Below are 16257 nucleotides of genomic sequence, written 5' to 3'. Positions count from 1 at the left end.
GGTAATGGTGGTGAAACTGCTGGGTGAGGGCTGATTTAAGGTGGTAATGGTGGTGAAACTGCTGGGTGAGGGCTGTATTACATGTGGCTAAGTGTTGGAGTTCAGAGGAACTGTTTCTTTTAAAAAATCTGTTTTTTTAAACCGTTGACTTTCTGACCCGGATCCTTCCAGAGATAGTTATTCTTGTAATTATTCTGTAATTCTAATGTAAGAACAATTATTCTGTGTTGCTGTTTTTGTTGTTCTCCAGAGAACCTCATAAACTCTGATTACTAGAACGCCTTTGTGGTTCCTGGTTCTTGTTCTCAGAGGTTTTAAGGTCCAGAGTTCATTTCTCTCCTGTCAGGTCCAATTAGATTAATCTGGTGGGATCACCTGAGCAGGTGGCAGCAGAGAGTCAGACAGTAATAGGTGGCAGGACTCCTCCTCCTCCTCCTCCTTCTCCTCCTCCTCCTCCTCCTCCTCCTCCTCCTCCTCCTCCTCCTCCTCCTCCTCCTCACTCTGCTGTGATGAAGCCGACCAGCCGGACTCCCAGCCTGGAGGGTTAACGGAGCCCAGCGACTGGACTGTCAGGAAGCTGCTGCCTCTAACTGGAAACAATGGGAGCTGCTTATGGGAAGAAGGTGAGTCCATTCAGATCTGAAGACTGTCGACTGGTTTATTCTCTGTTTCTTCTGTAAAAGAGCCCGACTGACTCCAGCTGCCTTTAAAATAGAAGTTCATGCATTTAAGGCGAACAGAGTTAAATAATCTGAGATGTTCAGGAGCTGGTGTGGAGGTAAAGTCATTCAGTGAAGCTTCTGGAGAGTCTTTACGTCAAAATGACTTAACATAAGAACATGAAACTAAATGAAACTGTTGATTATTGTTATTATTATTCACTGATCAGTCGTACAGAGAAAAGAGCTTAATGTGGTTTCTAAAGATGATCTTCTGTTTTTATAAACCAAGAACACAAACCTCAGAATCATTAACAAGTTCAGATGTTAAAATAACCTCAAAGAAAAATAACTTCAGCTGCCAGTCATTGGTTCACAGATCAGTGCTTTAAACTGCAAATGATGATTATTGTCCTTGTTTCTAGATTAATAGATCAGCTGTTTGAGTCATAGGAGTCTTGGTGGCCTCCCTCTCTAGTCTCTTTCTCCTTCAGAGGAGTCATAGGAGTCTTGGTGGCCTCCCTCTCTAGTCTCTTTCTCCTTCAGAGGAGTCATAGGAGTCTTGGTGGCCTCCCTCTCTAGTCTCTCAGGTCTTGAGGACATCCTGCTCTAGTCAGATTTATTCATGTTCCATCTTCCTTGCATTTCTTAATGATGGATTTAGCTGGACTCCAGGAGATCTTCAGGAACTTTAAATGTTCTTGTATCGTCCTGACTGATGCTTTTCAACAACCTTTTCTTAGAGTTTCTTGGTTCTTCAGTCTTCATGGTGTAGTTCTATCCAGGAGTTCTGCTCCACCAGAGACTGGACCTTCAGATCCAGGAGTCTTTATCCTCCAGTCATTGACCTCAGGTCATCCATTGAGGACTTCTAGAACCAGCTGAGTTCCATCAGAGTCTTTAAAGAGGCTTAATCCTGATGCAGTCCCTTATTTCACAGTTTGTATTTTTAATTCATTGATATTATTTTGTAGAAATCTGTTTTTATTTTGACCCTGATTTAAAGTTGTAAGCAGTAGAAGAGGAGAACTCTGAGGTGGAACCTTCAGTGTAGAACCTTCAGTAGACTCTTCAGTAGACCCTTCAGTAGAACCTTCAGTAGAACCTTCAGTAGACGGTCTAAACAGCAGTGGAAAGTGGAGGTCCGTTTGTGTTGCTCTCTGATGGAGCAGAGCTCAGAGGAATGCGATTCTCAAACAGCCTTAGAGTTTCTGGTGAACCGGAGAAAAGCTGAACGGCGACAAATATTTGAATTATGAAGCGATGCACCTGTTGAGGGCGTGTCTGTTGCCATGGCGACCAACAGCTGACAGGGTTCTGGATGGAGGAATCGAGTCACATTGACTCATCGGCCTATTTTTAGCCGAGTGTTTCTGTCAGCAGCAGCAGGTGGAGACGAGCTGGAATCTCCATCTGGGTCAGATCCACCTCCAGGAACCAGAACCTCTCCAGTCAGAGGTTTTACTCGCTGCTGGTCCACTGTCTGCAGATTTAAGTCAGTCTTCTGATTATTTACATCTGCTCTAAGCTCTAGATACCTTCATCTGGTTTACAGAAAAGTTACTTTGAGCTTCAAACATCTGGTCGTCTCCAGCTAGTCTGGACTCAGGTTGTCTCCTGAAGGTTCACCTGCTTCAGTAACCTGGATATGAAGACATCAAACCATCAGAAACATGGATCTGAATGAGGGAACCCTGAGTTTTACAGCTCAGAATGGAAGCTGGACATCAGTAATCTGGTGATACATTCAACCACAGATCAGAACTATGGAGACTCTTTCATCCAGACTCTCAATCGGTTCAACAGAACTGAACCTCAGTCAGATTTCAGCCGTCATAAAGGAGGTTTTCTACTTCCTCTGTCAACTCAGACTTCCTGTTTCAGGCAAATGGACGTTTAACAAGTCATGTGACTTTTCTGCAGTAAATGGACCAATCATGGAGCTGCTTCAGTCAGCAGGTTGTTCTAATGAGAACAATGAGGAACATAAACATTAATGATGGTAAAAAGCTGCAACAGGAAGTGATGTCAGACAGGAACGCTGGTAGAAAGCTGTATTTATTTAACCGATCAATACAGCTGATTATTGATCACTGACAGCTGCACAATAAAACTATAAGACTTCATGTATTAAACATGATGTTGTACTGAAGGTCATGTAGGCCTGACTCCATCCCATAATGAAGGAAATCACTTTAATCTGAACCAAATTAAAGATAAATTAATGTTACCGATTGAATAAATACCAATAGATGATTAATGATCTGATCAGTGATCTATCAGCTGCAGGACCAGCAGAGGAAACAAACCAAACATTAAAATACATTTATGGGATGTTTGCAGCTGAATACATGTAGGTTTCCATGGTAACAGGATGCATCCAGTGTGTGTTGCTGTAACGGCTTCATTCAATGGTTTTAGAAACGTTCAGATCAGGAGGTTGGAGATGGAGCTCCTCAGCATCAGTTACCATGGGGATCTACCTCCACAGCATCAGTTACCATGGGGATCTACCTCCACAGCATCAGTTACCATGGAGATCTAGCTCCTCAGCATCAGTTACCATGGAGATCTGGCTCCTCAGCATCAGTTACCATGGAGATCTAGCTCCACAGCATTAGTTACCATGGAGAGCTAGCTCCATAGCATCGGTTACCATGGAGATCTAGCTCCTCAGCATCAGTTACCATGGAGCTCTAGCTCCTCAGCATCAGTTACCGTGGAGATGTAACAGGTTTAAAGAGAACCACCTTCCTGACACTGAGAACCTGGACCTTCTGCACATCTCCTTCTGACCCACTGGTCTCTCAGAGTTCAACCCTCAGGTGACCAGTCAGTGCTTTACCTTCACCTCCTGTCCACCAATCAGAGCTCGGCTCCTGGGAGGTTGTGACCTCACAGTGAGTCAGCTGTGACCAATCAGAAGCAGCGAATTATTTTTAACTCTACTGGTTAACTGGTGCAGGTTAACTGGTGTTGGTTAACTGGTACTGATTAACTCCGTCGGTTAACTGGTGCTGGTTAACTGGTGCTGGTTAACTGTACTGGTTAACTGGTGCTGGTTAACTCTACTGGTTAACTGGTGCGGGTTAACTGGTGCTGGTTAACTCTACTGGTTAACTCCACTGGTTAACTGGTGTTGGTTAACTCTACTGGTTAACTGGTGTTGGTTAGCAGCAGGTCAGTGATCAGCGGTGGTTAAATCCATCTCTGACTCCAGATAAAGACGATGAGAGAAAATCCTGCAGCTAGAAATAGTTCAGAGATCAGCAGAGAGGAATGTTGCACTCTGAGCAAACAGCCAGACCAGTTCAGCTGGTTCATTAACTGGTTGATTAACTGGTTCATTGACTGGTTCATTGACTAATTAATGAGATGTAAACACATTCACCCATGAAATGAGAGAAACTTGTCCAGTAATCTATTAAACTTCTCCTGTAAATATGGTTTACAAGAAAAATGTTGAAATTTTATTAAACATATAATCAGAGCTTCTTCTCTCTAAATGAATTTTAATTACAACTCTGAGAATTATGTTTTGGGATATTTTATTCTTTTATGATATTTTCAGAATATTTTATTCTTTTTTTAAATATTAGAAGGCTTCATTTGACACATTCTTTACTTCGAACGTCTTAATAATATTTCAGCTTCAGTTCTTCATCCATCAAATGTCCACTTTTATACCTGCCTTTATTCTGGAGTCTTTACAGATGGCTGTTCTTTTATCACTCAGAACATTTTATTTAAAACAAGGATAAAATAGTTTAATTTTCCTGATGAGTCATTTAAAGAGATCTCTGTGGAAACCTTTGACTCTAAGATGTCCACAAACTGAAAGGAGTTCTGAAGCTGGATTTATCTAGAGTTCTAATGAGAACAGGATGTGCTGCTGCTGAGTGTCCAGTGGGGGGGGCGCTCCGTCCTCAGTTCTGCTGCTACAGAATGGAAACAAAATCACTTAACAATCAGAGGCGATTTATTCTGTCTGCTCAGAAAGAATGAAACTTTAAACCAGCAGAACTGAGGGAAACCAGAACCAAGTTCTCTGGGTTCTCTGTGGGGTTCTGAATGGGTCTCTAGGTTCTCTGTGGTGTTCTGACGTCACTCTGGATCAGAACAATCGTGTTGCTTGTGTTCTGGATCAGATCTGAGTTGCTTCGGCTCTGCAGCACCCCCTGTGGCGGTCCTGGTCCTGGGGTCTCCTGTCTGAATGTGGGTCTCCCAGGGAGGGGGGTCTGCTGGGGTCTGGGACTCAGGGAGGCCTGCAGCATGTTGATGAGAGGCTCTATTCAACCTGTGGCAGAACAACAGAACACTCAGAGCTGAATTAAAGACGCAGAGCAACATTTCCTCAATTCAGGAGTTGGGTTCTAGTCTCCTTCAGGATCTGATTAAAGGTGGGCTGAAGGTAGAACTTTAAACTTCCTGTTGGTGGATCTCAGAACTTCCTCAGTATCTTCTAAGATTTTAGTCAACGTGCGGAAAAAACATCTTTACTATCAACAAACAGCTGAGTGAAGCTTCACATCCTCAGAGTCACCGAGTAACTCGACACAGACTCCACTGACTCGATTCATATGACTGAACTCCATCTGACTCGAGTGGACTTGGTGACAGGTCCTCTGAGTCAGGTGTGTAATGGAGCGTGCAGCAGGTAGATCTGTGTGGGTTCTGGTCCTCAGTCTTCTTCATCTTCTGTGTTTTCAGAAGGCGTACAGCATCGACCACGAACCTCCACCGAAGCAGCAGAGCATGAAAAATGGAAAGCACCCAAAAGGCAAAGGTAAGTTTGTCCCTGTGAGGCTACCATCCGTCTCACCCAGCTGAGGGTCGGTGTCGCAAAGGAAACACCAGACTCTGATGTTAAGATTAGCTTTAGTCAAATAACCCCACTGACCGAGTCTCTTGACACACCTGGTCTACCTGGAGGTGGGGTTAGTTCAGGCTGAGGTGGAGCAGATCATCAGACTTTATTTAAACTCAGAGCTGCACCGAGGTGGAGGTGTCATTACACCACAACAAAGAGACAAACAGAGGAAAACATGAAGTTGTTAGTATTCTAGACACAAAGATGAACATGGCTCCTGTAGGTGTAGGACTCTGGTAGATGTTGGAATCTGGTGGGTGTTTGACTCTGGTAGCTGTTGGACTCTGGTGGGTGTTGTACTCTGGTAGATGTTGGACTCTAGTGGGTGTTGGACTCTAATGGGTGTTGGACTCTGGTAGATGTTGGACTCTGGTGGGTGTTGGACTCTGGTACGTGTTGGACTCTGGTACGTGTTGGACTCTGGTGGGTGTTGGACTCTGGTAGATGTTGGACTCTAGTGGGTGTTGGACTCTAGTGGGTGTTGGACTCTGGTAGATGTTGGATTCTGGTGGGTGTTCGACTCTGGTAGATGTTGGACTCTGGTAGATGTTGGTCTCTGGTAGGTGTTGGACTCTGTTAGATGTTGGACTCTGGTAGGTGTTGGACTCTGGTAGATGTTGGACTCTGGTGAGTGTTGGACTCTGGTAGATGTTGGTCTCTGGTAGATGTTGGACTCTGGTGGGTGTTGGACTCTGGTAGATGTTGGACTCTGGTAGGTGTTGGACTCTGGTGGGTGTTGGACTCTAGTGGGTGTTGGACTCAGAGAAGATGAAGAGCTCAGAGTCAGAGCTCCTTCCAAGCTGAGGTGGTTCAACATCTGCTCAGGTTCCTCCTTCCTTTGGAGGTCTTCAGCTGGAGGAGACCAGAGCTCTCTGCAGCTGCTCAGTTTCCCCTGAAAATACCTGAATAATTCACCTGCTGGAACTGATGCTGCTTTAGGTGCTAGGCTAATGCTAACACTAAGAGGTTAGCTGTGCCCATTAGCCTGTGGCTAACGCTAGCTGGAGCAGCGTCACATGTTTCTACAGTCAGATTAACTTTAACAATGTTCTAACTGACAGAAAAACAACCTGCAGGAACTGAACTAGAAGCTCAAACATCTCCACACTTCAAGATGTTAGCTGCTTTCACAGAGGCTAATACTATGCTAACGGCTAGCAGCTAACTTAGCAGGTAGCTACAGATTAAACCAAAGCAGAATCTGGAAAACAATATCTGATGAAGAAATAAGAGAACAGAGTGAGAAAACAAAGAACAGATAGAACTGCAGGAAACAAACTGATCAATATTCATCAATCGATCGATCAGTAAACAGAGAAGTCACATGATGCTCTGACATCATCCTCCTGTTTCTATATTAATCCTTATTAATGAACCAGTCTAGTGATGACTGACACACCTCTGCCATGTGTTGTTATATATAGAATATATCAGTTATTACGTATTGTCATATATCTATTGGTTGTTGGTGATCAGTGTGTCTGACTACCAATAATCAATAGATATCCAATAACATACATATGTTACTGGATATCTATTGGTTATTGGTGATCAGTGTGATCACCAATCGGTGTCGTCCTGTAAACCTGCTGCTGGACTGTGAGGCCGCTGAGCTCTGAGTGTTTCTCTAATCCTTCAGATTAACTGCAGTTAATCCTCCAGCTGGACATAAAGGAATAATCCTGATCAGACATCAGGAGGAACACCAGCAGCAACCTGAACACAGGAACTCACCTGGGTCATGTGACCTCCACACAGGTGTTTGTCTGGAGTCATCAACACGTGGTTTCTGATTAATGGAAGGACTACATCACCCACGATCCTCTGCGTTGTTCCTGAATCATCCAGAACTGACCCAGAATCAGAGAATTAATTTAATCTGCAGTTTTAATCTTCAGAGCAGCAGAAGGTGGATCATGTGATAAATGGTTTGGTTGGTCTGAGTCCAACCAGAGATCCTGTAGAGAGAACCCTGACCCTCATCTCTATGTAGACCACCCTGACCCTCATCTCTATGTAGACCACCCTGACCCTCATCTCTATGTAGACCACCCTGACCCTCATCTCTATGTAGACCACCCTGACTCTCATCTCTATGTAGACCACCCTGACCCCCATCTCTACGTAGACCACCCTGACCCCCATCTCTACGTAGACCACCCTGACCCCCATCTCTACGTAGACCACCCTGACCCCCATCTCTACATAGACCACCCTGACCCTCATCCCTACGTAGACCACCCTGACTTTATTCATTCATCATGTGTGGACTCAAGACACACTTCACTGAGAAATGAACAAATAAAAACCAAACAGCAACAACATGACACCAGTCAGTTCTGGATGATGAAGGTCAGAGTCCTGCAGGTGGACGTTCATGTTGTTGGACATCCAGAGTGTTCTTCAGATGTAGATGGTGACACCACGAGAAGGTTCTGGAGGCAGAAGAAACATTAGATGGTTGCTTGTCCACAACAACCCACTAACAAAACAACTTTGAACTTCTCCAACATAACGACAAGCATCAAGAAAATGTATCAAAACCTGTCTAAAATCACCTCAATGTCCAGAAGAACAAAACCTGTCCAACACAACGTAAGGCAGGTCCACAACCACTCAGCACTACCAACCCAAACCATAACCCTACAACGCTACCAACCACTCAGCGCTACGTTAGTGGAATGGTTGTGTTGTGGTTGTTTTGTGTCTCCATGTGTCTCTTTGTGTCTCTTTTTGATTGTTTTGTGTCTCTTTGTGGTCATTTTGTGTCTCTTTGTGTCCCTTTGTGGTTGTTTTGTGTCTCTGTGCGTCTCTTTCAATCAATCTTTATTGGTCATTGCACATTTTCATATACAACGGTATTTCATTTGAGCTGCCCTGCCAATGACAGCTCCGGCTGCTGCGCAGTGCTGCGCGCACCTTTCTTGAAGAAAAAAAAGAAAAAGGACATGTTGGGATCTGGGTAGGGATTGCAGAGGGTAGAAGAAAAAAAAGGCTCGTTGTACCAAATGAAACCTCCAATGTTGGGAAATTCAATTTGAGAAGGAACCTAAAAAAAAACAAACCCGCAAACAGGCAAAGCATATTAGACAAGGATAGTTGGGATAAGGATGTGGGGTGTGGAGGGGGGAGCACCACACAGTTAGCCGGTTCCTGTGCAGGTGCACGGATTCCTGGCTCCTGTGTATGGCGAGGAAAGCTTGTGGAGGCGGGGGGGAGGGGGGATATGGGAATGTGTGTGCGAATGTTTAGCTCGGTCCTCAGTTCATGAGTCCGATGTGTGTGTATGAGTGTAGCCCATCTTCTTCCGTCTCAGACCTCCGGTGTCTCAGTTCGCGAGGGTGGGAGCGCGATAACACAGCAAGGTTGCTATGGAGACGTCCTCGGTTGGCCCGGTCCAAAAGTCAACAGGTGTCCTTGGGAAGGTGGGGGGGGGGGGGGTGTAGGAGAGCTATCTCTTGGCCATGAAACTTCCAGAGGAGTTTGTTATTGTTCCAGGGGCGCCAGAATGTAATCAGTTATTCACATGTTTGAGCAGGAGAGAAGTAATTTCACCTTCCCCCTACTGCTCTCAACAATTTTAGACCTCAGCTGTAGCGATTCTCACCCTGATGGCTTCCAATCTGTGACTCAAATCAACAGTCACACCAAGCAAATTGTTCATCTTACGATTGAGTTCGTCATACCGAGAATCGGCAGCCGTGATCCGTTCGTTTGCATAGACCAGCAGAGTTTGGACGTCGTTTCTGTCTGCGGTCTTCCTGATTTTCCAGAAGCTCAGGCCAGTGAACAAGCCAATTATCAGCAGGCCTGTCATCATAAATCCGAATATATAAACATCTTCCACATCCTCCACGGATAGGGGTGCCAGGCACATGATCCCCTTCCACTTCCCCCAGACGTCGATCACTTAACCAGAGGCAAAACTCCCATCCAGGCAGGTAGGCTCCCCTAGGCCTGTGCTCTTTGTGGCGACAATCTTGTCAATTGCGTTGAGAGACCAGTTAATCAATTCCATGATCGGTGTTTCGAAGGTCCAGTGCCAAGCGATCGCTCCGAGTCAGACAGACGAGACGAGACGAAGAAATGCAGCAAGCAGGGAGACATGAGGGTAGGGAGGAACAGAGATAGCGGAGCAAGGAAAAGTGCGACCGCCTCCTACGAGAGCTGAGAGCAGAAAGTGGTTGTTTGGTGTCTCTTTGTGTCTCTTTGTGGTTGTTTTGTGTCTCTGTGTGTCTCTTTGTGGTTGTTTTGTGTCTCTTTGTGGATGTTTTGTGTCTCTTTGTGTCTGTGGTTGTTTTGTGTCTCTTTGTGATTGTTTTGTGTCTCTGTGGTATTTCTGTCTGCTAATATTTAAACTCTTGGGGTAAACTTGTATTTTATTCCATATTTTCAGGTTAATTTGAACTTTAACTTCTTTCTTGACTGGAAACATTTCGGCTCAAAGTCTGGGTTTGGATTCGATCAGAAACAAACTGGAGACAGTCGAGGTGTTTTAGCGCCACCAACAGAACAAGGCTGGAAGTTCAAAGTACAGATTGTCCTGATGTTCTGAAGGTTCTCACTTCAAACCTGAGAAACCTGCTGAATCTGGAGGAGGATGATGAAGAGGAGGATGATGAAGAGGAGGAGGAGCATCAGGGAAACACTGAGGTCATGTGACTGCTGCTCTACTCTCACTCTGACTGAGCAGCAGAACAGACATGAAGCTTCCAGCAGACTGAGACCAGAGAGGAGGACAGAACCAGGACCAGGACTAGAACCAGTAACAGAACCACGACCAGGACCAGGACTAGGAGTAGAACCAGGAGCAGATGGATCAGAGCAGCCCCTCTCAGAGCTCCAGTCAGATGGTGAAATCTGGTGAGATGTGGTGCTTCATGAACATTTATTCTGTTCTGTTCTGTTAAACTGTTTGAATGTTTTCCTCTAAAAACTGCGTTAAACTGGTTCAGTAAAGTTCTGCTGAGCATCTAAAACATTAGGAAATGTCAGGAACCATCAGGAAACGGTCCTTCCATCATTAAACACGTTCTCTAGGTGTGATTCTGCTTCAGGTTTATTAACAGAATATTTCATGTTTCTTCTGATATAATTTATTTATTCGGCTGATGATGGAAAACTCTGAGGCTGTTTCTGGATTCTAGGAATCTGGGAAAAACAAGTCAGTGTTTAGAGCTGTAAGAAGACGGAACCAAGTTCTGGTTCTGGTTGATTCTAAAGTACTGGTTGAGTCTAAAGTTCTGGTTGATTCTAAAGTTCTGGTTGATTCTAAAGTTCTGGCTGATTGTAATGTGATCCTGGTTTGGACCGGGTCTCTGGATCAGACCGGGTTCCATAGTTTGGGTTCCATGACGTTGATCATGTGAGCTGAAGCTGAACATGAGTCTGACTTTGACCTCAGACTGTTTGAACAGTTAAACCAACATCAGAACCAAAGTCCAAACGTGTCCAGGATTCATCAGAGAACCATAAACAGACTCCACATCCAGGTGGTTTCAGGTGTTTCACAGTCTGGTTCTGGTTCTGTAACTTTATCAATGATCAGCGTTCTACCTTCATCCTGAGAATATTTCCAGAGTTCTAGGTCCTTGAAATCCAGAGTATACCTACCCACAATATATATTTATATATAGATATTTTCATCATGCCCCCATGTATGATAGCAATAAAGCTATTCTATTCTGTTCTATTCTATTCTATTCTATTCTATTCTATTCTATTCTATTCTATTCTAGATAGACACATGACATTTTAGGAGGAAAAACACATCTGAGTTCTGGTAAAAATTGACCCCAGATCAGTGCAACAAAGGGAAATGACCACAAAAAGACGCAAAATTGACACAAAAAGATTTGAAATAACCACAAAAAGATGCAAAATTGGGACTAAAGGATGCAAAATTGGGCCAAAAAGATGCAAAATTGATACAAAAAGATTTTAAATAACCACAAAAAGATGCAAAATTGGTATAAAAAGATGCAAAGTTGACACAAAAAGACAAAACAATCACAAAAAGAGACTGAAACAACACAAAAGAGGCAAAATTAACACAAAGAAACACAGAATCATCATTAAGACACTAAAGCCAAACCATAAAAAGCAAAATGGCCCAAATCTGACACAGGAAGAGATGGAGTCAGTTTAAACCATCCACTGGTCTGACTGGTCTAACTGGTCTGAACACTGGATCTGGTTTCTGAACATTTCCTCTCTACCAAGCTGTGATCATCAGTATTATGGGATGTATCTTGGTGTGATCTTCAGTATTATGGGATGTATCCTAATGTGATCAGTTTAGAGTCCTAGAACCAACCATTGGTTCCTGGATGTGGTTCTGGTTTCTAGAACTTTAAAGGTCCTTCTGGGTGAACTTTAACGTTGGTAGGACTATCAGAGGAGATGGAAGGAGCATTTTAACACCTGATATGTTCATGAACTCATCCAGGAGCCAAACGTTATGAAATAAAGATGCTTTTAGACTTTCAGCTCTTTGATTTGATGTGATTTAGTAACTTTCTGTTTCCTGTGGATGGACGGAGGGAAAGAAAATGACGTTCTATTCTGATATTACTGAGGTTCCTCCTGCTGTAACCAGATCACTGCTCCCACAGATCAATACCTCTGATCAATACCTCAGAACATCTCAGACTTCCTGCTATCATTTCATTACAGCCTCCATGGTGATCAGCTGATCGATGATGTCGTTCTGTTTCCTGCCTAAAGCGTTTCTATTCATATCATCCTTCTGAAGCATCTAAAACGGCTTCATAGACAAGATGATCATCAGGATTATCGATCATCTGTTATTGATCAGGATGATCAGTTTTATGGATTCTGGTTGCTTAAACTGATGAATAAGCTGAAGACATGTGAAAATCAATCCAGAAATGAAAAGTTTCCAAAATCTAAACCTCATGTTTGGGTTCAAACTAAAAGTCAAAGCAGAAGAAGATTCTAATAAAGTGAAGTTCAGCTAGAGTTATTGATTGATTAGCAGCAGAAACATGTTTTTACGTCATTCCAACTTGTTTTTCTGGTTTCAAAGGATCTTTGATGTGTTTTGAACCTAATTATCAGAATCATGAACTCAAGCTTAATGTTAGAATGCAGCTGCTTCAATCAGTGGTTTTTATTTTTCATGTTTCTGTTCAACTTTTTAGAAATGAATTGATCAAACAAACAAACTTCAGTCTTTAAACACAACATCACGATCAGATTCATTAAATGGACCTTCATCGTCGGGATCCACCAGTTTATTAAAGTCAAGTGTCGGATGCTGCTAAATCTGGCTAGCATTAGCATTAGCAACATATTCATCAGCTGTATGAGGTGCAACATGTCTGTGGAGATTCTCAGTAACCAGGTCATGGTAGTCATAGGAGCTTCAGTAAAAATCAGCTGGACTTCTCTGGTACCAGAGAAGTCATAGACGAAAATCAACTGGACTTCTTGGGTATCCACAGGGTTCTATGAGAGGTGAAACGTCTTGAAGAACCTACCCAAGAAGTCCAGTTGATTTTGATGCAGCATCTTTATATCAACCTTTAAAATCCTGTTTGCAGCTGAAGAGGTTCTTCAAAACAGAAAGTTAGATTTTATGAATCCTGTGACTGAAAGTACCAAAGCAGCTTCTTTATAGAGTTTCTGGACCAACAGGACCAAATCCCTGTAGCTGCTTCAACATCTGATTCCAGCAGAACCACATCTGATCTCCAGAACATCTGAGGAACGGCCAGTAGAGATCATTCTAGAACCTTCAGCCTGGAGACGTTCCACCAGCAGCAGATCACAGTTTAGATCTAGTGTTCTGTCTGTTTCCAGCTTCAGCGTTCGCCGACTTGCACCAGAACCGACCCAACAGCCGGAAACCGTCTCCGGTGTCCGGCTTCGTCCCGCCGCCGGATTACCTGGATGGAGACGAAGACGATGACATCATCAAACCCAAGAAGCTCCTGAACCCGGTCAAGGCCTCCAAGAGCCACCAGGAGCTTCACCAAGAGCTGCTGAGCTGCAAACGGTACCAGAACCCTGTCCAATACCAGAACCCAGTCCCATACCAGAACCCAATCCAGTACCAGAACCCTGTCCAGTACTAGAACCCAGTCTGATACCAGAACCCAGTCCAGTACCAGAACCCAGTCTTATACTAGAATCCAGTCCAGTACCAAAACCCAGTCCAGTACAAGAACGCAGTCCAATACCAGAACTCAGACTGATACTAAGTCCAGTAACAGAACCAAGTCCAGTACCAGAACCCAATCCCATACTAGAACCCACTGCAGTACTAGAACCCAGTCCAGTACCAGAATCCAGTCTGATACCAGAACCCACTCCAGTACCAGAACCCACTCTGATATTAGAACCCAGTCCGATACTAGAACCCAATCCTATACCAGAACCCATCCCCATACCAGAACCCAATCCCATACCAGAACCCACTCTGATACTAGAACCCAGTCCAGTACCAGAACCCAGTCCCATACCAGAACCCAGTCTGATACTAGAACCCAGTCTAGTACAAGAACCCACTCTGATATTAGAACCCAGTCCGATACTAGAACCCAATCCTATACCAGAACCCATCCCCATACCAGAACCCAATCCCACACCAGAACCCACTCTGATACTAGAACCCAATCCAGTACCAGAACCCTGTCCAGTACCAGAACCCAGTCTGATACCAGAACCCAGTCCAGTACCAGAACCCAGTCTGATACTAGAACCCAGTCTAGTACAAGAACCCAGTCCAGTACAAGAACCCAGTCCAAAACCAGAATCCAGTCCGATACTAGAACCCAGTCCAGTACCAGAACCAAGTCCAGTACCAGAACCCAATCCCATACTAGAAACCACTGCAGTACTAGAACCCAGTCCAGTACCAGAGCCCAGTCCCATACCAGAACTCAGACTGATACTAGAACCCAGTCTGATACCAGAACCCAATCCCATACCAGAACCCAGTCTGATACTAGAACCAAGTCCGATACTAGAACCAAGTCCAGTACCAGAACCCAGTCCAGTACAAGAACCCAGTCTGATACTAGAACCCATTGCGATACTAGAACCAAGTCCAGTACCAGAACCCAGACAGATACTAGAACCCAGTCTGATACCAGAACCCAGTCTGATACTAGAACCCAGTCCGATACCAGAACCCAGTCCAGTACCAGAACCCAGTCTGACACTAGAACCCAGTCCCATACCAGAACCCAATCCCATACTAGAACCCAGTCTAATACCAGAACCCAGTCTGATACTAGAACCCAGTCCAGTACCAGAACCCAGTCCAGTACCAGAACCCAGACTGATACTAGAACCCAGTCTGATACCAGAACCCAGTCCAGTACCAGAACCCAGTCTGATACTAGAACCCAGTCTGATACTAGAACCCAGTCAAGTACAAGAACTGAGTCCCATACTAGAACCCAGTCTGATACCAGAACCCAGTCCAGTACTAGAACCCAGTCTGATACTAGAACCCAGTCCAGTACAAGAACCGAGTCCCATACTAGAACCCAGTCTGATACCAGAACCCAGTCCAGTACCAGAACCCAGTCTGATACCAGAACCCAGTCCAGTACCAGAACCTGAACACAGAAACAGCTTCATAGAGGAGGTGGACTCAGATCCAGAAACATCCAAAGAAACAGAAATAAAAAGACGACGGCACAAAAAAACTAACCTTTAAAAAGAGAAGAATCACAAAAATAAGATAAGACAAAACAAGAGAGCACAACAAACACAACAACTAAAACTAAACTGTCCTGGTTTGCTCATTTCATGTCTCATTTTTTTGTGTCCTTTTCTGACACATTTTGGCACCAAATATAGCTGTGTTTAGTTTTAGTTGTTGTGTGTTTAATTGTAGTTGTGTGTCTGTTGTTGTGTGTTTAGTGTTAGCTGTGTGTCTGCTGTGCATCTGCAGGCTTCTCTGGAACAACGACAGCTCATTCCTCCACAGTTTCGGGTTTTTTGTGGTCTCTTTGTGGAGTTTGTGAAGAGTTGCTAGGCAACATCCTCCCACCTCACAGGCGTCCGCCGCCGAGGTTTGTGGGAAAGTTTTCAGCTCATTCAGAACAGAAACAGCAGCAGAACCTCATTCAGAACCTCCTTTAAAACCTCCTCTAGAACTTCATCCAGAACCTCATTCAGAACCTCCTCTAGAACCTAATTCAGAACAGAAACAGCAGCAGAACCTCCTCCAGAACCTCATTCAGACCCTCCTCTAGAACCTCATTCAGAACAGAAACAGCAGCAGAACCTTCTCCAAAACCTCATCCAGAACCTCCTCTAGAACATCATTCAGAACCTGCTCTAGAACCTCCTCTAGAACCTCATTCAGAACCTCCTCTAGAACCTCATTCAGAACCTCTTCTAGAACCCTCTCTAGAACCTCATGCAGAACCTACTTTAGAACCTCCTGTAGAACCTCCTTTAGAACCTCTTCTAGAACGTCCTTTAGAACCTCCTCTAGAACCTCATTCAGAACCTCCTCTAGAACCTCATTCAGAACCTCCTCTAGAACTTCAGCTAGAACCTCCTCTAGAACCTCATTCAGAACAGAAAGAGCAGCAGACCCTTCTCCAAAACCTCATCCAGAACCTCCTCTAGAACATCATTCAGAACCTGCTCTAGAACCTCCTCTAGAACCTCATTCAGAACCTCCTCTAGAACCTCATTCAGAACCTCTTCTAGAACCTCCTCTAGAACCTCATGCAGAACCTC

At 44.3% G+C, this 16257-nt stretch overlaps 1 protein-coding gene across 4 annotated transcripts in view; it reads left to right on the top strand.

The window, feature by feature from the left end:
* Positions 1–469: 469 nt before the first annotated feature.
* si:ch211-236d3.4 (protein FAM107B) overlaps positions 470–16257 on the top strand; it is a 20109-nt gene continuing 4321 nt past the window's right edge. The window contains exons 1-3 of one of the 4 annotated variants that reach the window (XM_023274560.3): positions 470–623; positions 5370–5445; positions 13354–13549. In XM_023274560.3, coding sequence (XP_023130328.1) covers positions 600–623; positions 5370–5445; positions 13354–13549 — 296 coding nt within the window. In that variant the 5' untranslated portion in view covers positions 470–599. Of the gene's footprint in view, positions 624–5224; positions 5294–5369; positions 5446–9925; positions 10393–13353; positions 13550–16257 lie in introns of those variants that run through there. The other 3 variants (XM_035950108.2, XM_055010715.1, XM_023274562.3) reach the window with 3 other exon arrangements.

Source organism: Amphiprion ocellaris, chromosome 5 (assembly GCF_022539595.1).
Source record: "Amphiprion ocellaris isolate individual 3 ecotype Okinawa chromosome 5, ASM2253959v1, whole genome shotgun sequence".
Lineage (NCBI taxonomy): Eukaryota > Metazoa > Chordata > Actinopteri > Pomacentridae > Amphiprion > Amphiprion ocellaris.
This window is presented reverse-complemented; position numbering and strand designations above follow the sequence as displayed.